The following is a 22611-nucleotide window of genomic DNA, read 5'->3' on the forward strand; positions in this document are numbered from 1 at the left end:
ACAGTGGTTTTAAAAGGTGGATTAAACATTTAGACATACTAATGAGTAATGAGGGCATTTTTGGAATAAAAAAATACACAATCATTTTGAACTTGTATTTCCCTTTCATTTCTCCATTTTCCCTCCCTAATTTCCCCCAAATTTCAAGATTTTCCCTCCTTTTTCTTTCCCCTACAATTTAAAGACTCAATTTTTCTGGGTTTCTCCTATTTTCATTCTCATTTCAAAGTTCTTAGATTCGTCTCCCTTTACTTCATCTTCTTCACTCACCACCATATTTGTGTTCTTAAGCAGGTAAAAATCATACTGCAAATTACTTTTATTATGTTGTTATTCTGATTTTTTTAGGGTTCCCTTTTCAATTCATTTGATTTTATGATCTGGGTATCTATCCAATTTGTTATTGTTCTATTAAATTTTCTTTTCTTTCTATTGAATTGTATTTTTGGAACTTCGATTTTGAATTTTGTTTGTATATTGATTTTGTTGGAATTGAATTTTAGGGTTTAATTCGCGATTAGGGTTACACCTTTTAATCGTGGTTTAGCAAATCTGTATTCAATTTGTAGTGTTTGATTCTGATTTCGGCGGTTTTTTTATTACTTTACTTGATTTCAGTTTACAGCACTTGTGCTGGTATGCTCTAAGAGTTCTTAATTTGTTGGTTAAACTGTTGCTGGGGATAAAAAAAACTCGTAACGAAATGAAGTTTTTATAATTTTTGGTGAACATGTTGTGTACTTTGCTTTTCAGTTGGTGTTATCACTGTTATTATGTTTAGTTAGCTAATTGATGTGTGGAGATTTCTTGTTTTTCCTCGAATCAAGCACCAAAATCAGACAATTTTTCAAGGATTAAATGTTCTTTTGCTTGAGTAATGATTAAATAGTGGCACAAATTTTATATTTGAATGGATTAATCTTGAATGGTGCAAATGAATTCTCTTTCGTTTTGGCTATAAATTTCTAGCTTCCTCTTTGCTTGACTATTTTCAGTATTATGCTTAATTCTCAAAACTAGATTTCTCATACCTGTTATAGTTATTGAATCTTGGTGTATCAATTGATCAATAAATAAGGGGCTTTTTTTTTCTTTCTTTTACAGTCAGAAAGAAATTCGATGAGTGCAGTCAACATTACTAATGTTGCCATTTTGGATAATCCAGCACCGTTTCTCAGTCCATTTCAATTCGAGATATCCTATGAGTGTGTTGTTTCTCTTAAAGATGGTAGGTCGTTCTAGCTTTGTAAATTATGCATAGTATTTATTTATTTATTTAATTCGTTTTTATTTGACTTGTTCTTGGCATTCACATGTACTTGAATAGTGCTAATATTGAGAGCCAATATGTTTTCCATTAGAATTGATATGGTATGGTTGCCTGGAAAGTGAAATCAGTTGATAGGGATGAAAATTTTCTTGATATAGGGGTCTTGTTAAAAGTTGAAATTTTTTATTAGCTTAACATAGGCATGCATATGTCATGTGCACATAAGCTGCATCCCCGTGGACATTGGTAGGCTGGTTGGGCAAGTTTGTGTGTGCAAGCGTGGCAAGGAGTGTCTGTACAGGTGTGAATGATGTGTTGAAGTCTTGAAGATTAGCCCATAGTGCTCCTAATGGAGAATGACAGGGATAGAGGGCAACATAAAAGGGGAAAGTGAGTATAACCTATAATACTGTATGCTATATGGAATGGAGGGAACTACATTGAGGTAGAGAACCTCTGAGCAATATAACCTTCACGACTATCAAATTTTTTACCCTTAACTACCTTAGGCATTTATTTCAGTAGGGAGAAGAGGAAGGCAGCATAAAACTTTCCACACCTTCACTTAGGCAGCAGGATCCTCACTGGGTTGTTTGCTGTCTTCTTTACTGGCCAAAATATATTGAGCAAATGAGGGGCATCTATTCTTTTATTAACCTTGGAAATTTAGAATGTACAATGTATTTAGCGTTACACAGGATATAAGTATGGAAGAAATAATGGTTTCATATTCTATACTAGTGCTTTTTTTTTTTGGTAGTATGTAGCTTTGACTGTCTTATTATTGGTCTGACATAAGCAACATTATGGATACACTGTGTAGCAGAAAGAACCATAACATGAGAAATTTTAGAATTAGGGCTTAGGGAAATCATTTGAATAATGGAGGCTGACTAAGCTACTTCTACAATATCATAACCGTAACATTTTGTGTTGGACTTTTGAATTTTTTGCGGATGTGGCCATCAAATTAGTGGTTGTTCAAGTGTGGTTGCTTTGTGTAATCATTTACAGATATAGAATGGAAACTCATCTATGTGGGATCAGCTGAAGATGAGACTTATGATCAACTCTTGGAAAGCGTGCTTGTAGGACCTGTCAACGTGGGCAACTATCGTTTTGTTCTTCAGGTTATCTATCATAGTATCATGCTTTTGCTACAAATTTTGGTTGCCAATAATGTGAGAATGTCATATCTATGAATTTTGTGCCTCATTTCAGGCAGACCCACCAGATCCATCCAAAATTCGCGAAGAAGATATTATTGGTGTCACGGTGTTGCTATTGACATGCTCTTACATGGGACAAGAATTTATCAGAGTTGGATATTATGTGAACAATGACTATGACAATGAACAATTAAGAGAAGAACCACCTCAGAAGGTGTTGCTTGATAGAGTTCAAAGGAATATTTTGACTGATAAGCCAAGGGTTACAAAATTTCCCATAAATTTTCACCCAGAAGAGACTGAACACAGTGAGCAGCCTGCAGCATCACCACCTGAGCAACCTGCAGAAATAAATGATCAAGAGCAACTGCCTCCACAAGAGCAGCCTGCAGAAAGCAATGAACAGAACAAAATCCCGCCACCATCACCATCTCCATCTCTGGATAAGCCGGAATAGATTTTTGCGAAATAAATGTAGTTGCTTCTTGCTGATAGCCAGAGAGAACCAGTCACTATGATTTTGATAGCAATTCTAGAGGATGTGAAACTGAATAGAAGTCATACAATGTGAATTGTTTTAGGAGATGCTCAAATGTACACAATACGCTTGTATTGTTGGATCAGCAATCACATACTAGTTTAAACCTCATTACTTATAATGATCAGCCTTTATTTTTGAGATCTTACTGTGCTCCTGGTTTAGTGTATCTTATTGTTTCTGTAACCATGTGCATGTCTATGGCCATGTCCATCAAACTTAAAGTCGTTGCTTTGATTTCTGGCAACTGAGTTTTATGGCGTGTTTGTTTCCTCTTTTCCTTGTTCGTCTATGTTCATACAAAGGGATGAAAAATCAAGTTTTCTAATTAATAATGGCTTGCATTCATTTTGGACAAGCACAACCTGTTTTTGGCCCCTTTTGGCACCAAAGTAATGCTAATACACTTTTTTATTGATAATAACAAGAATTTAGGTTTCAATGATACTAAACTACGAGTAATTTTTGGTAAGTATTAGCCATGCACCAAAAGTAATCCCTCTGTCCCTTAAAAATTGCTCCGTAGTATTATTTAAGATTCACTTTTTGAGCTTCCTTAGAAGTTTGAACACTAAACCATCAGATACATAATGAGTTATCAGTTTAAAGGATGTTTTGAGTTTGTCAGAATATGCGAATAGTAGTTAGTAATTGTACAGGCTATGTACACCCTTGATGAAGAGAAGGGCTGAAGGCAGAGAGAATTCAAGGAACAAAACTGTCATTATTTTTTTCAGGTTTCAATAATTTACACCAAATGCTTTGCAATTTTGCAGCACTATTTGTGCTGCAGAAAGTCAGGAACGTAACAAAATTTTTAAATGTCTGCTTTGTTTCAATACAACTTCTCTTTAAATATGCTTCACAGCTCCCCATTGATCCTTTTTGTACACACTCAGTGGAGCAGCATGTATAATGTACAGCAGAATCTGAGGTTTGTTAGTCGCGATAGACATGCTGAGGCGACCACTTCAAAAACAAATTCACGGTACCTGTTTTAGCTCCATCCAATGGGAAACTTTCTCTATATTCTCCTTCTAGTATAACCCTCGTCAATGTCAAGATGCATCTACCCATATAGTCCTGCAGAGTTCAGGTAAATATGAAACAAAGGTTACAACACATGCTAGCTGAAACAAGGTTTTAATTCGATAAATTAATTGTTGAATATGAGTTGATTTAGTAGCTACTGAATAATGTGGATAATTATTAAGATAAAGCAAGTTCATCAAGCAGATCCTACAAACATGCCATGCTAACCCAATTTTCCAAACCAAATAAGTTGAACACCACCACCACCACCACCCCCCCCCCAACCCCAACCCAAAAAAAAAAAAAAAAAAAAAAAAAAAAAAAAAAAAAAAGTTGCGAGGGAATAAAGAAAGACTAGGCCACAACGGAAACGTTGCCATCTTTGAGTTAACTAACTCCCGCTTCCCCATCCAACAACCACCACCATGACCAAAAAATTCCCCGGAAGGAAAAAAAAATCCTGGACTTCAAAGTGAACATTTAAGCTTTTTCAAGTTTTATAGAGTACTGATGAACATAAATCTGTACCTTTCCGAATGTGTCATGATCCCATACTTCCAGCATTAGCATGTCATGAAGCCCATCCTCAACAAGGAAGTCGAATGTTTGGTTCCAAACTGGATTCAAGCTTTCATTCACAACCTGCGAGAACAAAGATTATCATGTTACACATAAAATTTTCTATTAACAAGATAACTGACTATTAAATAAGCATCCACCCAAATAAATTGCAGCTAAAACAGAAAGGAACAAAATATCCTGTATTTGGTCATCCAATACTTACTCTAGTTTTGTTTTTTGTTTGAGATTTTTTCATAGTAAGTATCACATAAGGGTCTGACTTGCCCGTAAAATCTACTGCAGGCAAGTCATCAGCAGAAATCACTGTTACAGACAACACTCCTCTGACAATAACCTCCCTCTTCTTGGGAGCAAAACTAGACCCATTTTCGACTTCTTGAATCCCATCTTCAGTTTTAAGAACCTTCTCCAAAGAAGTCATAGAGGATGCAAAAGGATTTGTAACATTCTCAGCACCAAAAGGACAGTATAAAAGCTCCACATGTACCTACAAAAGACAATGAAACAACCTCTATTAAGGACATAACACAAAGAAAGAGATCTCAAACAATAAAAATATGCTAGATATAGATTTCAGCAAGCTTGAATTTTGAAAGCTTGTTAGTATACTAAGTGAATCAGATCAAACTTCTTCTTTAGCTTGAACGCCTTATCCCATAAGTGGGGTCGGCTACATGAACCAGTATGAGGACTTCCCAGGAGGTTAACTATCCTATTACTACTCTCAATCATAGTGGCTCATGTCAAGCGATGTGACAAAGTTTTACACTATCACTGGCCTACCGTAACCCTCTTCCTTGACCAGGTTTGGGACTGGTAGCGGGAAACCCATTGGCAGATCATATCAAGCTTGTTCACGGAAAAAAATAATAAGTTCTGTAAATGTTTTTATCAATATGTATTTAAGAAAAATGTTTATAAGTATACGTAGAGAATGTATTATAAATCAATTTTTCATTTGAGTGGGTCTCAATTAAATATCATTCTTTATTACTTTTTAGTTCACTTTTACTCTTACTTTCTCATATCTGCAAAAAAAAAAAAAAACTATTTTCCTTGACATTTAATCAACAAAACTCTACAGCAATTGTTCTACTCTAAATAGGAACGTAGGAATTATGTATTTATGTGGAGGACCTGAAGTTTCATCAGATGTAGTTAACAGTCAGCTAAGATGGTAAAACTTACAATTCATATGAGTAAATATACTATTAGTTCACAAAAGATAGTTTTATAGAAGATGTTGTAGATTTCTAGTTCATATGGATGGGGACACTTATTACGGAGTACTTAAATTTTGCAAAAATATAATACAATAACTACTAACAGCTAAGATAATAGCAATTAGTCATGAGTCCAAAATTTGGTCATGGAAAAAAATGTACTAAAATACTTTCTCACCTGCCCCCTATTTTTAGCATCTCTCTGAACCTCTAAATCTTTCACTAGTTTGAGCCAGACATCCTTCACTTTACCAGGCTCAAGATCTTTTAGCTGGAACTGAGCACAGCCTATAAGTTCAGCAGCCTGAAGACCTTCATCGTCAAAAATTTTAACCACCAAGTGTTGGGTAGATTTATCTTCAATTATGAATTCGAAGTGCTCATTCCAGATTGGGTTCAACTGGTTATTCTGAGGATCCAATTAAAATAAAAAAGTTAATACAAAGTATACATAATACAGTAAATAAAAGCAAAGAACACTGAAGACATGATAACCAATTACTTACAATTGTCTTACTGGTCTTTGTCCTGTCACGTGTTGGTCGTACATATAAAACAGCAAAAGGATCTGATTTTCCAATCAGATCTTTATTTGTCAGTTCTTTAGCTTGCACAAGCTTCACCTCTAGCATCCCAACAGGCTTTAATTCCAAGTCACTGATGAAAGCAGATATTGCAAATCAGAATGGCATTCCAACATAAATACTATGGCTCAATTAAATATTTTCCTCTGGCGTGTTGTGTACCTATAGTCCCCAGGCAGAATGGGGATAATTTTTCGAACAGGCCACATGATGGAATCCTCAATTGCATCCCTTATTGTGCCCTGCACAGACAAAAGTGAAGTTCAGTTCATCTTAAAGATAAACAAAATGCCTAAACAAGAAAGGCAAGGCAAAGCATAACAGCTACAGCACTTCAAAAATGAAAATGAATCACTAACACATTTGGTAACGTAATCACTAACTCAATGAAAAGGACAGCATTAGTCAATAAACCACTAGAACACCAAAACTTTTGAACATTAGAAACATTAGCATGAACCTAAAAATTTTAACAAATAAAAAAATTACAAATTATTTTATTTTTATCAGAATAATGCTGTCCATACGGACCATACCTGAGATCTCACTGGGTATCTCCAGATATTCAAAATTGGGATAACTAATACTTCATAGTAACAACTGGCAACTAATTCACAAGACTTCTCCTTTTAAAAGCTCATTGTAGTTTTTTCTGATTCATACAAACACAATGTACAGTTTATTTCTCCAGAGGTCTAATCTGATTAAGGATAAGCCTACATACGTCTGACACACATTCTGCCTATTATGTATACCAAATGGCACTCTAAAATTGTTATACATTGCAAGGTTATCTAGAGACCCATGTCCCTAATCAGTTGCATCAGGACAAAACAATAATATTTCCAGTGGAAGAACACAAGTAAGAGGAAGACAAACAAAAGTTAGCATGAGGTGATATGGCTAGTAGTCCGGTACCATCTGCAATTACAGGTAATAAACAAGCTCACATGGACACATAATAAGAGGCAAAAAGACTTAAGAGCATTCAACATACAATCAAATTACAGCGTTCAATGTTGTATGATAATATAAAAATAAATGATAAATAAAAAAATATGATCATACCTCAATAGCATCAGAGAGCCCTGGGATTGTACTTATATCTCCACCAATAACCTTAAGAGTCAAGTCCAACTTTTTCTGCAACATCAAGAAATGGATATTTTAGTGAGAAACTAAATGCAAGTTATGCAACATAGTGGAAATTTTGAAAATGAGTTTCATGAACACAGCATATGGCCTTTGTCAAGGCAGTTAAACTTGGACAAAATGATGCAACCTTCCCCCACTCCCCCCCCCCCTCCCCCAACACACACACACAACAACAACAACAAAACACAAACTACTTACCTTCTTAACAATGTTGAACACATAAAATATTGCTTTTGAACTTCCATTTGTTCTAGTTTGGTGAGAGAAATAGCACAAAATTCCAGTAACATTATTACGGTCATCCAGAAGCCATTATTGGTGATCCATAGCGTTAACTAATGCAAATATCCTTCATGATTTTTCATCAAGGCAAGAATATTTACAGCAGTGCATTACCTTTTTTCTCAAAGAGAAGCTGACAGCTCCGAACCCTGGAAACTCCTCAACTAAAGGCTTAAAGATCAGCCTGAAAACGCCGGTGAATCCAATATCTTTAACCTACATCAAGAATGCTAATAAATCGCCAAGGAAGAGGTTTCAATACTTACATAATAGCCAAGTAACTACTTTCCTTTGAATCAGCTAACAAAAACAAAGTAATTAACTACAAAAAGGATTAGTCATGACTATTACATCCTTAAATTCTCACGAATTAGCTTTTTTAATAATTTATTTTTCTTCTGCATAATGTCTACAGTTTAACAAATACTTGCAAAGCATTTGCATGATTTTAGTGGTAGTCTGACAGAGAGCTATGTTGTTGAGCTTAAAATATTGAAAATTGAAACATTAATTCTCAACAGGAATCAAGCAACAGACTGTCAGAAGATTGTTACAGAAGCAGGCAAATTTATTACAAAGTACTTTGTAAGAAAGAGTACTGTACCAAAACATATACATGTAAATATCTAAGACACGCTTTCACAACCAAATGGTTGACTAGCTTGTTTAAAAGAATCTAACACATTTCTTTACCTGCACAGGAAGTGATAGACCAAGTTTAGTTTTAATATCAAGAATAATGCTTGGATTTCCATCCCAATTCATCTCTAACTCCATAGTGACACCTTCGCCTGCATCTTCAAGGATTGAAACCCCTGAAAGAACAGAAGCAGCCACAACAGCATTATTTTTTATGTACATGATCTTGCAACAGAACAAAACCATAATATTGTTTACAAGCTGTGTAATTTCAGCAGGTAATTTCCCACACCCTAATCATAAGTAAGTCCACCTAAACATAGCTATCTTTGTTTTTACATAAGCACAACCACCATTATGCTGTTTGCAAAGAAAGACTAAGCTACATTAACCAATATACCTTGAATAAGCATTCCCCTTCTCATTTTTCTTCTCTCTCCCCTACAAGAAAATTAAACCATCCTAGGCTCTATCCTATCGACCTATTGAGTATTTCAAAAACGAGTTAACATAAAGACAAGGTACTGAACCTGAGTAAAGTTGCAATCTAGGTACTCAACATTGGAAAGTTGCAAATCAGATACTCATCTGGTCACTGGAGGTAAACAGTCTGGCATTAATCTCCTCTAGCCGGTTAAATGAAGTTTTCTTTTTTTTTAAAAAAAAATATAAAAATGTAATTTCTGACAAAGTAATAAGTATCTAATAAAAGCTAACCTCAGAACACTAGAAACATCATTGCATTAACTTTGACAGTCTACATATAGTTTGTCCCAGCTACAAGCCCAGTCAACACAAGTTCATGTCAGTGTAAAGACCCTAGAGTACAGGACTACAGGCTGCATTATAACACTGCTGCGCCTTTCCAAATATTTGATACAAAATTTATTAGTGAAAGTTAGCGTTTTGTGCTGTCTACATATAGTCATCCCAGCTACAAGCCCGATCATCACTTATGTCAGTGCAGACTCTATTCTACAGGCTGCATTATAGCACTGCTGTGCCTTTCCAAAAATTTGATACAAAATGTATTAGTGAAAGATAGTGTGCTTCTTAACTAAGCCTTTATAAGTACACCTTCAAATTTCAATCTTCCCGATGACTACTAACTCCACTAACCACCACTACACAGTGGTTCATCGTATAACCTATTAATAAGGACCCTCCCACCAATTTATGGCTTCATCGCTGGACTGGAAAATATATACTTGTATATAACTGCCCATGGTAATTATATTACTACAATAGTGCACCATATGAACCTGTTTAAGCTGTACCAGGTTTCTACAGTTTCAAGTCAAAATGCTTATCGTTATTCTCATCATTCTTCCCTCCCCTCCCTTTCCTTCCCCTCCCTCCCCTTCTTTTCCTTCCCCTTTCTTTGTCCAAACAAACTGTTAGCCAATGTATATTGTCTCCTCTCCTTCATCATACCATTTCTCTTCCAAAATTGAATTTGACATGGTACACATGGATCCTTTTCAATCACTCCCTAGTATTTAAATCACATCCTAGGATGATCTCTTTTCTCCCAAAACAAAATATACCCACAACATTGGCTTGTTCCAAATAAGTCGACAGGCCCATCTTCTACTCCTATTGATTAAAAGCCAAGTACTACCTCAGAATTACTTATTTTTCAATTCCCCTCATGGTCTTATTGGAGCACCTAGCAACAGCCAAATAACACAAGAATTAAAAAAGTGTAAGCTAATGAATGATATATATTGATACTAGAACAGCTCAATATCAAGCCATGAATGAGCATGTATCATGCTACATCAATAATGAAGTATTTCAAGTTTTCAACTACATCTCATTTCTACTATCACTGCCTATACAAACAGAGATTGGGACGCATTACTCTACTTCAAGTCATTGTGATATCTGGCAACAATATCATCTCTTGATCCTCAAAGTGTAAGGAAACCCAATCCATTCTAGTGCCAAGGCAGAATATTGTGGGGTTCCCATTTTTCCCAATGCCATTACTAGCAAATGTTGCATCAAAATTTGCTCCATTAACTTCTTATAATCTCTGCTTGAGCGGGCAAATATAGTGTAAGGTGAAGAAAGGAAATGGTTCTTTTTTATATCCCGTACATGTATCTATGTTGTACTCGTATTTTGGTACATACCCCTTGTACCAACATACTCCAAAAGTCCAATGCATCCTTTACCCCATACATGATATAACATGGATGAGGACCCGAAAGTAGCCGGGGACTAAACTCATTCTCACTAATTATACAATCAAACAAAGCTGACCTAAATATACAGAGTATAAACTAATAATGTATAGACAAACAAAAACAATCCAAGAATAAAAACAACATTACTAGTACCTGTAAATTGAGGAGCAACAGTTCCAAGAGTGAACTTGGAAAATTTTAAGGAAGACAATATAATCGGTCTATATTGCTCTAGTAGTGGCTCCACTGACTCCCTTATTAGCTCTGATGCTGCCTATTAATAACACAATCCACACCCAAAACTAAATAACACAATACAACAATAATCACATTTTAAAATATCAACAAATACATTCTTTTTTTTAGAAAGGCCTAGTAAACTGTAAACCTATATGACAATGTCTACTCTTTACCAATATTTTATAACACAACAACTTTCATGCCACCTATCAAATTTATCATCCCATCAAAATTTCCCTTTTTATTATAATGTTTGTTTCTAAATAAAGTTCTTGTCCAACCCTTCCCACACTTTTAATTTAAAAAATTATTTTATATACATAACATCTTATTATTCATCAATATTACATTATTACAATATAACTTGGTTAGTTCATGCCTTTTTTTATAAAAATCCCATTTATTTATTTTTACCATTACCATTATGTAAATTTGATTGACAAATTGTCTCAAAAAATTTGATTAATAAATTAAAAGGAATTACCTGATCAACAAAAGGCCAAATTTTGGTGAGATGGGAATTAAGCCAATTCAACTGCAAATCACAACCATAAAAAAAAATAGATAAATATATATATATATATATATATATATATATATATATATATATATATATATATAATAAATTTAAAAAAAAAAAAAGGAGTAAAGTCGGCAACTAAAAAACCATCGTTTAAAAACTAATAAATGAAAATAAATTGAAATTGAAAGTAAAAGTAAAAGAGAGGAAAAATAAGGACCTTTTGACGATTGGAGAAGACAACCCAAGAAGGGTAGAAAGGAGGAGGAAGCAACTTTCTAGAATCTTCCACTGTCATTCTAGAAAACGCAGCAATTGTTTCTGCCTACAAAAAAAATTCCCACAAAAATTAAGATTACCCATCAAAAATTCAATGAAAAATTATGGAATTCAATTTAATTTTTAAAAATTATTAAACAAAAAAAAAAAGTACCAGTTGAGAACGAGATTTGGATCTGGCATTTTCACAGCGAACAAAAGCGACGATAATTAAGAGACCAAGAACAGTTCCCATGAATAATCCCATGAAAAAAGACATCTTTTCTACAATTTTAGAATCAAAACTCCTACTTTAAAGCTCACTGTATTTAATATTCTAAATTTATTGATATTTTCTGCTAAAAATTGACGAATTTTTGCTGAAGCTTTCTGGGTAATTTGAGAACTGCTGCTGCAATTTTTTTTTTTTTTTTTTTTTTTTTTTTTTTTGCAGTCGCAGAGAGAAAACAATGGTGGGTTGTCTGATTAAAATTTTGAAAAAAAAAATAAAAATAATTTTTTGTTTTAGGTTTTAGAGGAAGTTGAAAAGAATTAAGAAATGGAGTGAATTTGACTAAAAAGAGTGTGATTTGATTTGTTGGGAGGAGTGTTTATACCTTCCAATCAAATATTTTTATTTTTTGACACAAAATATTTTTATTAAAGAGTTGTTTAACTATAACGCTTCATGTCTTAAAGTTGTTGCCGACATTTTTAAAAACTTTATACTCCGTACTCCCTATTTAGCATTTTGATATTGGAATTTAATTTCCATATTAATTTGTATGGAATTATTCAATTATTCTGTATATATGTAAGGCTTTGTTTTGATCAGATTATTTTCATTTCAATTCAACTCTAATAAGCTCACTTCACTTGTTTCAAAAAAAAAAAAAAAGTTCACTTCACTTTAGCTCTAATAAGTTCTGTTCAGTTCAGTTCAGCTCTAATAAGTTCAGTTTAGCTCAGTTTCTAATTTTCTTCTCTCATAAAATATTCATTTCAGCTTAGTTCAGTTCATTTCAATTTAGTTCAGCTCTAATAAGTTCAGTTCAGTTCAGCTCAGTTTAGTCAATGAGAATAGGCCCTAAATCAAATTTTTAAAAATTGCTTAAAGTTGTTTGGTAAATAGAAAGGGAGTTGTAAATTATGGGAATTTTGACTGAATTGGGTAATTAATTTCTTATGTTTTGTGAAAACCAAAAAGTCACAATTCACACATTTATACTCACTCTGTCCCTAATTATTTGCTCCACTTTCCTTTTAAGGGTGTCCCCAAAAGATTGCCTCATACTACTTTTGCATGTTTTCCCACTTGCACTCTCTTTATCTCTCTCCTCGTTAATATTTGTGTCAACCCATGTGCACCATTTTTTGCCCAAAGCCTTAATAAAGTGGATTTATGGTTTGGGGTAAACAATTGGGGACGAAGGGAGTACTTTTTATTGTCAATCAAACAAGGATTTGTTCTCTTCAACTTATTTCAGGTACTTGTTATTACTTACTTCCTCTGTTCTTTTTTACTTGACCCGCTTTGACTTTTACATTATTCACCACCCCTCCTTTGACCATCTTTTGTGAATAATATATAAGGAAAAACATATTCATGTTGGATCTTTAATGAATTTGTTTACCTAATTACTTTCATAATATTTAACTTTTATATTATTTAGTTATGGAGAATTAAAGTTATTGATAGTTAAAGTTTTGTATTGGCAAGTATGATAAAAGAAACATGTCAAAAAATTCTGATCAGACCAGATCAGATCAGAACTTTTAATTATCATTTTCTTATTGCTAAATATCGTTAATTGCGTAGTACAAAAAATTATGAAAATTACATATTTAAAAAATTCATAATGAGACGAATCTAACAAGATCCATTTTGATGATGTTTTTATTTATATATTAGTATTAAAATGCGGTCAAAATATAGTCAAATTATTTTATCAGATCAGATAATAAAAATTCAGATCATACCTTTATCAAAATCAGACCTGATCTCCTTGTTTTCAGGTGAAGAGAACAAGGTTTTTGTCCCAACTCATCCATTTTCAAATTCTCATGATTTTTCACTTCTATCATTCTCTTTGTGCAATCAAACAAGCCCTTTAAAAGTTACAGGGAGTACCATATTAACACACACATGATGTAAAGAAAATGATGTTGAAATTTAGTGTTTGTTTGGTTGGAAAATATCTCCCTTGGAAATGGAAATTTCTAGGCACTAGTATTAGCCGTAGAAAGAATAGTACAAATCAAAGTATGGACTCTTAGAGTTTGTTCTATTTTGCTTAATTTTAGTTCAGTTCAAATTTTAGCTCAGTTTCTAATTTCCTTCTCTCATAAACAATTCATTTCAGTTCATTTTAGTAAATGAGAACAAACTCTTATAGGTTATAAGACGTTCCAATATTTATGTGATAGTAACAATCTTATCAATTAGCTAAATGATACCATGAGAGGAGTTAATTGTAAATTATTCACTAAAGCCCTTTACATTATATAGATTAGCCTAATTAAGTATGTGCACAAATTAATCTAACTTAGGAAAAATAATAATAATCTTAGTTAGACAATTTTGTTCGCAAAATCTCAACCAATCAAAACAGCATGTCACAAGACAGGGACAATGACACGGGTTAGAAGACTCAGGAAATAAAACACAAAGCTCGTTGCTAAATGCACCAACAATCTGTTTGGCTGAGTCTTGGGCCAGGAAAAACAACTTCCCCTTCTCCATGTCCTCCGGATTATACTCCGGCGAAAACAAAATCCGTAACCGATCAAAACCAGGCAGCGAGCTTCAATTTCATGATTTTCATCGTTTTCGTTAACAAATCTTTGATACCGCTCGTATCCCTTCAAAGAATGAATTTCTTCATCATAATTATCATTCAAATACACCTCGGCAATAACTGGACCATTTATTTTGAGTTCTTCCTTGATCTCATCAAACTTGTGCAGGTCCTCGCTCCGCAATTTTCTTGTCTTCAACCCTGAAAAAGTCAATATAATCCCGCCCATGCAAGAATAATCGTCTGGCGTTAAACATGGCCTTTCAATCAGTCTTATATGACTTGTCTAACATGACCCCTGTAAACACAAACTTTAAATCTGCAAAATATAGATTCAAAGTAAATGAAACAAAGTGTTAATTTTATTAATATGATAATGCTGGGTACAATCTCTAATTTTGTCCTCTGATTCGATCTTCACTTTGACTTTGACGTAATTCACGAATTGACTTGATTCTCGAAAGAGGGCCGTCGAGGCTTGATCTCGATCGAAGATTTGATGCAGAACTTGGACTTTGGTGCTTGTTTGAGGGCTGACGAGGCTTGATATCTGTTAATGACTATTTGATGTAGAGGTTTGAACCGATGATGTTCTCGATGTTTCAAAGTTCTTCTTTTGTCGTGTTGAGGGTCGTCGAGGCTTGATCTCTTCCATGGGTGATCTTTTAAAGTAGAACGACACGTCGAATGCTTGTTGTTCTTCTAGGTCTGAGAGGTTTTCTAGAGAGGTTTAGAGTATTTGATGAGAGGTTTTGAATATATGAGAGGTTTTCTATGTATTTTGATCTCCTTGTTTCCTCTAGGTTTTTCCCCTTCTCAAATGAACTATAGAGAGTTCTATTTATAGAGTGAATGACTCTAATTAGGATTTCGAAGTGACTATTAAATGGGCCTCATATCCATTTCCACCTTATTTTATGAATAACCCATTTAAATTATAATTAAATCCAATTTGATGGACTTTATTAATAACTAAATGAGTCTAACTAAAATAAATAACATGGCCAAAATAAGCCATATTAATTATTTAGTCAATATACACGAGTCAACTGTTTGACTTTGACTCGAATAATATGAAACAATACTTGATAAAATTTTCGTGCCTACAACCCCATCATGTCTCAAATTATTCAACACCACAGAGGCATTAAGCGGGTCTGTTTTAGCCTCTTAGGTCAACCCCATCATGTCGCTGATGGATCGAAAGCCTTGGAAACCAACATGTCGTAATTGCTTCCTCGCCTTCAAGTCACGCCGAAAGGAGAGGAACGGCCTCTTATATAGGCGAAAAGGCGAAACCTTCTCTGAAATAAAGACAGTCAAAATTTAGTCTCTTAGGTTATACTGCAAAATTAATACAACAAACTACAGTAATGTGTTTGGTACTAATACAGTAATACTTATAAGCAATAATACTAGTTTTGTACTGTTAAAAAAAATTGAACGAAGCTGATAGGTAACAAATAGAGAAAGAAACAAAAATTTTACACATGTATAAGATGGTCAGGCTAAAGCTATAGTTACATGTAAGCCCAGCCCAAGACCCAGCTTTAACAATAAATCAAGGCATTCTTTTTGCTTCATCTTTTGGATTGAGGTATAAACATGATGAAATAGATTGCCACTATTATGTGAGACTGTGAGAGATATGATTAACTATATTAAGGCAGGCACTCTTCTTACTCATCATGTTGTTTCGAATTATTTATTAATTATTTATTACAGGTGTTTGGGATTTTCCCACTAAACAAATATACCCTTTTTTTAGGGGAAAACAAACATACCCTTGGTGTAAACTAAGTAGTCCGTATAATTCCCTTAAAAAAAACAATCGAGAAATTGCGTTTTCTGCGAAAATCGTCAAGAGAAGAGAATTGTTTATGGCAATGGCTGATGAAAGCCGCGAGAATAGCAGTGAGGTCAAGTTAAATTTCATTGAGATTATTTTGAGGTGAAAATTTGTATCCCTAATTGTTTTTCGATTTTCAATTCTTATATTCATATTCATATGATTATATTTTTCTCCTTTTTCCTTTTCAGCGACCTATGCGAAGCATTGATGGAAACCCCTGAAAGCGAAAAATACCTAATTGCGACTCTCAAGAGGTTCTTCTTTTCCTTTGAATCTTTGCTCTTACTTCCTGCTGTTATCAATTATTTATACTACTACCTCCGTTACAGGTATGTGCAACGATTAGACATTTTCCTTCTCTGCTTTATGTCAAATCGTTGCACATAACCTGAAACGAAGGTAGTACCATGTATGTATGTATGTATCTGACCATTTGTTTGGGTGAATTGCATTCTAGTATGAGCCCTAAGGCAAAGAAGGAGTACCTGAACATAAAAAAGGATTTTATTAAGAAACCCTCCAAGGCTCCATCATCTCACCATCACTCCTCTCCTTCTCCATCTTCCAGAAAGTCCTTGGTTTCGCGTCTTTTACTACTAGCCAAAAACATCACGTCTCAGTATAACAATACCACCAACGACTTTAAACTCATTCACCTTGTTGTAACCACTATCTTGGAAGCACTATTGGCTACACACTATGGGAAAACATCCTTTCATAGTTGTCTCCAAGGGTACGGTGACCCCTTCTTTTAATTCTACTACTCCGTTACAGGTTATGTGCAACGATTTGACATTTGCACATAACCTGTAACGGAGGTAGTATTTTGAATTTCATTATTAATTAATTGGTACAACCTCAATCATTTGATTTGTTATGCTCCCCTCTAGTTTTTGCCAGTCAGGCTACCTTGACCTCGAAGGAGCAACCAATACTGATACTGATACCGATACCAGAACAAGAAAGACTTATGACCGTGGTACCCCTAAAGATTTACCTCCAATAGGGGATCACCTTACCAAGGCCCAGATTATCAACAGGTGCGACAACAGCACCATACTTATGTACATTGGTCTATCATACTCCAATGAAGTTACGTGTTTATATACTAATTGGTTTTCCTTGTTTTGAATATAATACGCCTATGAAGTTTGATTTGGGAAGACTTGATGAATAAACGACAAGGCGAAGAAGTCTTTATACTAAGGAAAACTATTGTGGCTGAGTTTATCAACAGCCGGGGCAACAACATCGACGTTGCCGATCTCGTTTGCAGGTAATTTAGTTATTTTGGTTTGTTGAGCTTTTGTTTATTTGTTCTATTATTATACACACACACATGTACTTCCTCTGTTCTTTTTTACTTGACCTGTTTCTTTTATCACGCTTGTCAATGCAAAACTTTAGCGATTAATAACTTTAATTCTTCATAAATAAAAATTATAAAATTTGTATATTACGATAGTCTTTATTAAGACGATTTAAAATAGATATCATATGAATATATTTTTCCTTACATATCATTCACAAAAGACGGTCAAAGGAGAGGTGGTGAATAGTGTAAAAGTCAAAGCGGGTCAAGTAAAAAAGAACGGAGGAAGTACATTGATTTTCTTTGTATTGGTGTGTCATACTCCAATGAAGCTATGTATATTTAATAATTGTTTCTTTTTTTTTTTTTTACTTTTAATATGAAGCTTCATCTGGCATGATTTGATGTATAAACCAAAAGGCGAAGAACACTTTCTTTCTCGTCTCAAAAGGTTAGTTTTTATTTCAGAGCTTTTGTATACTTTCAGTCCTATTTGCTTGTATAGCTTATACTTGGAAATTGTTAGTACTACCTCCGTTTCTTATTATGTGCAACAAAGGGGTATTATTATTATGTGCAACAAAGGGGTATTATTTTGTTGTACATAATAAGAAACGGAGGTAGTACTTGTGGATGTGTTACAACTTGATACACATTTCACATAACCGACTCTTTTTAATGTTTTTACTTGGTGGACATCAGAATCAGTAGTAAGGCAATAAAAGAGTACCTGAATCTTACAAAAGTTTACACCTCAGAAACTGAACTTAATACTCAAGATTGTGACCCATCGGCTTCACGTCAGAAGGCTTCAACTCAGGCTGCATGTAAATCTTTATCTTCAACTGCCAAAAAATCCAACAAAACTAAGGCTACCTTTGGTGATATGTGTGAATATTTCATCCCTTGTCCTGTGCTCCCAGGAGGGCTTGTTTTGGCTCAAAGTATGTACTGTGCTAAAGTTTCTCTGTCATTTTTCAATTGCGAACATGGTACAAATTATAAGCTCATTGAACCACTGGCAAGTGCTCAGTACATGGTTTCTGGAGTCCGCTTTCACAGCAACTTCATTGTTGCCAAGCCTGAGAAGAATGCCAGACCAAAGCTGTTCTATGCCAACTTTCGGTGTAGGAATAAGAGAGTCTGTGATGTGCATTGCTGCATTGTTAATTGTAAGCTCTTTGATTACCTCAGATGAATTTAACATGCCATTGTTACCTGCTTTCTGCACATCTTACTTATGATTGGGTTTGATGGTTTTTCAGTTAAGAAAGCGACATTTGCGTGCCGTGGAGAATGCCCTCCAGTACTTGCTCACTGTGAGAAGCGTTATACTGAAGGTCGGTCAGTTGACAGATGCATTTATTTGTCAAAGGAATCGAAAGCTAGAAAAAATGAATTTTGTGCAAAAGCTGCACTGAATTTTTTTAACGAGAAGCATGGCACAAAGTATGGGCTAGTGGAATCTTTGGACAGTTTTATTGTCCCCATAAACCTTGGTACATATCGATTAGGTTGTAGGTTCAAGGCCAAGCTTGAGGAACCTAGTGCTGCTGATGCTGATGCTGATGCTGATGCTGATGCTTCTTCTCCAAAGCTTTTCGCGGCTGATTTGGTGATGTCTACTGGCTGGAAGGATGGACAATGTTACATTATCAATAGTAAGATTATTTACTAATTGTCTTTGGTCCTTTCCTATTGTGTTTGTCTACTTCGTATAAATCTCTCTCTTTTCCTTTTTTATTGCTTTGTATCAGCTGCTGAAGATCTGGACGATGATCCGATCTTGGTTTGGGCAACAGGGAACAGTTTAATGTTATTGTTAGAACTTATAACACTGCGATCAACTCTTGTAGTAAGTTTGCTGTGAATGTGATAGAGGAGAAGAGCATGTTTTTTTTTTAAAGACTGTCCCCCTTTGGGCTTTCTGTTAGTTTATACGAAGTACATTACAGTCCTGTGTTTGGTGTGATCTGTTCATGGTGTATGACCGGCCTTGGATATTAGTAATGGTGCATTGCATGCTTCTTATTTATATACCAAGTACATGTTGAAAACTTGAAAAAGGTGGGAGTTGTGGATTAGGTAGGTGGGCATGCAACAGTCCACCATGGTGATAGTTTGCCAGGAATGCTTATGCTTGCTGCAATTAAGAGTTGGTTATGTGGCTAGCAGAAGATTGCATTAGTTTTCTTAACATGCTAATCATGATAGTTAGTATGTGTTAGTTGAGACGAACACTACAAGCGGGAGGGGGGTGAATTGTATGTGAGTTCCTAGTGGATACTTTGTGGAATATAAAACAGAATGTAAAGGAATTTGTAATGCACACAGTATTTTACGAGGAAACCTTCTAGGGCCCAACTGGAAGTTAAACTTTGACTCTTCTTAAGGATTTTCAAAATCAAACCAATTCACTATAGTAGGGCAAACACATAAGTTACAACCTATTATACTCAGACCTTTAATTACAAAACTTGCTACACAGTAGGATCCTATCCTACCCAACCTAAGTCCCACACTTAGATTCACTCGTACTATGTGAGTACTACTTACTCAGCTTCACACTAGAAGCCTACACAACTGTATGCAAAGATATATTTCATACACTCACCCAACATCCCAACCAATACAAAATACTTAACACCTAGTATATGAAAGACAAGTTACGCATGAAACTCAAAACTAATATTTCCTCTGTTTTTTTTTTACTTGACCTGTTTCTTTTATCACACTTGCCAATGCAAAACTTTAACGATCAATAATTTTAATTCTCGATAAGTAAAAATTATAAAAGTTATATATTATGATACTACTTGTTGAGACGAATTTAAAAATATATTACATGAATATGTTTTTCTTTAAATATTATTCACAAAACACGGTCAAAGGAGGAGTGATGAATAGCGTAAAAGTCAAAGCGGGTCAAGTAAAAAAGAACGGAGGAAGTATGACAAAGTTATGAACTTGGCAAACTTACACAATTAAGCACAATTTGATTTCTTCACGCATAAACTCACAAAAAATAATGAAATGAGATTTCTACTATTTATACAAGACTAGCTCGTATAGAAAATAGGGTTTTCAAAAGATAAATATGTTAATTTAACCAAATCACAAAACACGGTTTTAAGTAAATCTATTTTAAAAGAAAATCTTTTTGAAAACTTATCAAAGATAAATAATCAATCGAATAACATATTTTGATAATATGTTTTTAAGAAGTAAATCTTTTTAGAAAATCTTTTCTCAAAAACTTACTTCCTCCATTTTTTAATACTTGCAACACTTCCCTAAAATGGAAATATCACAATATTTACAACACACTATAAATAAAAAGTTAAATTAGAGGACATATGTATTATTTTCCTTATTTAAAGCACATGACCTACTTAATTACACTCCTAACATCTACTCACCTCATTTTAAAGTGTATTATATCATGTGAACCCCACATATCTTAAATACCGTGAAAAAGTGTGTGTTGCAACTATTAAAAAACGGAGGAAGTATCTTTTTAAACTTTCCCTTTTTAATTAAGCTTGCCAAGCTTTTTGCCACGCTTCTAATAAATCTCACACGTAAACCTACTTATCACATTTACAACAAATCTAAAAGATAAAGACTTAACTAACTAAATTTGCTACGCCAGTATTCTGTATACCTAGGATACTTGGGCTTCACGCAGTCCAGGACTAAGTTCCTGCTGTCATTTGCACTCCAGTTCTGAACTGAAACTTTGCAGGCCAAGTTTTTCCAGAACTTGTTGTCTTCAACACAGACCCAAGTCAACCCTTTAACTTCTTGTCTTCAAGTTCCTGTTAGGGAACTTAGATAGTTCTTGTTAGATAACTCTTCTTCTATCTTGTTTAACTTTTCTTTGGAATCTCTTCATGTCTTCTTGGATTAGGTTACTCTTCCACTTCCAAGTCTACTTCGCCTGTTCTAGTCACAACACTAAGAAAAACTTTTATTAGTCGAAGTTTGCTTAAGTTTAAGTTCATCATCATCAAAACCTTTAAGCATCAACAATTTCCCCCTTTTTGATGATAACAAACTTAAACAAACTTCGAAGAAAAGTTAAAACAATAGAAGACCGTATTTTTGTATTTTTAGTTTATTGACAGAAAATAAAACACAACTTATTAAAAAAAAAGAAAAAAAAAAGAAATGCAAAACAAAAACAGAACATAAAAACAATCTAAATTACTGGCATCAATATCAGAAGAAATTTCTGATACTTTCTCAACTGGAACCCAGAACAACTTCACCCTCCAAGTTTGCTTCTTCTTTTCCCCCTTTTGGCATTATAAAAAAGTCATGTATTTTCAAGTTCTTAAGCATCTAGCCACAACCCTACAAGAAATTCATCGAGTGTGGGAAACTGAAGGCAGCGCTGCTAACTTCCCTTAAGTTAGTTTCACTCTCCTGCACAAGCTTTCATAACATACAAATAAACACATGTATACACAAGTCCAAAATATTCATTAAAAACAAAAGATAATCATCCTGCCAATTAGTTCAAAATTATTACAAGCCAAAAACCAAAAGTTCAAAAACTAAAATTGAAAATGTTCATGATAAACATCAAGAATGAAACAGGCTATGCTGGATTAGGCTGGGTACACTAGGTTGGAGATAAGCTGGGCTAAGTCTGTAGGAGCTAAAGAATCTTCTTGTTGTCCTCCTAGGTTTGTTTCATGTTTGTCTCCAGCTTGGTTTCAAGGCTCTTGATAGCCATTTGGAACTCAAGCTTCTGTGTCCTGAGGCTCTTCTCAAGTCCCTGAATTGTCTTCTCCAGCTTTTGAATCTTCCCTGTAGCTGTCTTAAGCTCCTTTTTTTCTATTTCAGCCCTGCCAAAAAGCTCAGCTACCTGTTGTGTTAACACATTGTCCTCATCATCGTCTAGTTCCAGTGGTTTCTCCATACTTGTATGTGGAGCAGAGCTAGATGACAACCTCATGT

General features: G+C 34.4%; 3 protein-coding genes across 3 annotated transcripts; 2 read left to right on the forward strand and 1 right to left on the reverse strand.

Moving 5' to 3' along the window:
• Positions 1-128: 128 nt before the first annotated feature.
• On the forward strand, positions 129-3125 carry LOC110725571 (probable histone chaperone ASF1A). Its single transcript, XM_021905032.1, has 4 exons — positions 129-294; positions 1105-1228; positions 2285-2400; positions 2492-3125. The coding sequence occupies exons 2-4, from the start codon at positions 1120-1122 to the stop codon at positions 2894-2896; spliced, it is 630 nt and encodes a 209-aa protein (XP_021760724.1). The 5' UTR covers positions 129-294; positions 1105-1119; the 3' UTR covers positions 2897-3125.
• A 556-nt stretch (positions 3126-3681) lies between these two features.
• On the reverse strand, positions 3682-12385 carry LOC110725570 (synaptotagmin-5-like). Its single transcript, XM_021905030.1, has 13 exons — positions 11860-12385; positions 11647-11751; positions 11391-11441; positions 10820-10940; positions 8529-8650; positions 7950-8051; positions 7467-7541; positions 6561-6640; positions 6321-6471; positions 5993-6223; positions 4794-5078; positions 4538-4651; positions 3682-4060 (listed from the first exon to the last, which is right to left on the reverse strand). The coding sequence occupies exons 1-13, from the start codon at positions 11962-11964 to the stop codon at positions 3917-3919; spliced, it is 1686 nt and encodes a 561-aa protein (XP_021760722.1). The 5' UTR covers positions 11965-12385; the 3' UTR covers positions 3682-3916.
• A 3811-nt stretch (positions 12386-16196) lies between these two features.
• LOC110725446 lies at positions 16197-19605 on the forward strand. The gene is made up of 9 exons (XM_021904925.1): positions 16197-16433; positions 16523-16588; positions 16792-17067; positions 17225-17374; positions 17485-17610; positions 18032-18097; positions 18349-18818; positions 18912-19307; positions 19404-19605. Exons 1-9 carry the CDS (start codon positions 16363-16365, stop codon positions 19514-19516), a joined length of 1734 nt encoding a protein of 577 aa, XP_021760617.1. The 5' UTR covers positions 16197-16362; the 3' UTR covers positions 19517-19605.
• Positions 19606-22611: the final 3006 nt, after the last annotated feature.

The sequence above is a fragment of the Chenopodium quinoa genome, unplaced genomic scaffold, assembly GCF_001683475.1.
Source record: "Chenopodium quinoa cultivar QQ74 unplaced genomic scaffold, ASM168347v1, whole genome shotgun sequence".
NCBI classification, from domain to species: Eukaryota; Viridiplantae; Streptophyta; class Magnoliopsida; order Caryophyllales; family Amaranthaceae; genus Chenopodium; species Chenopodium quinoa.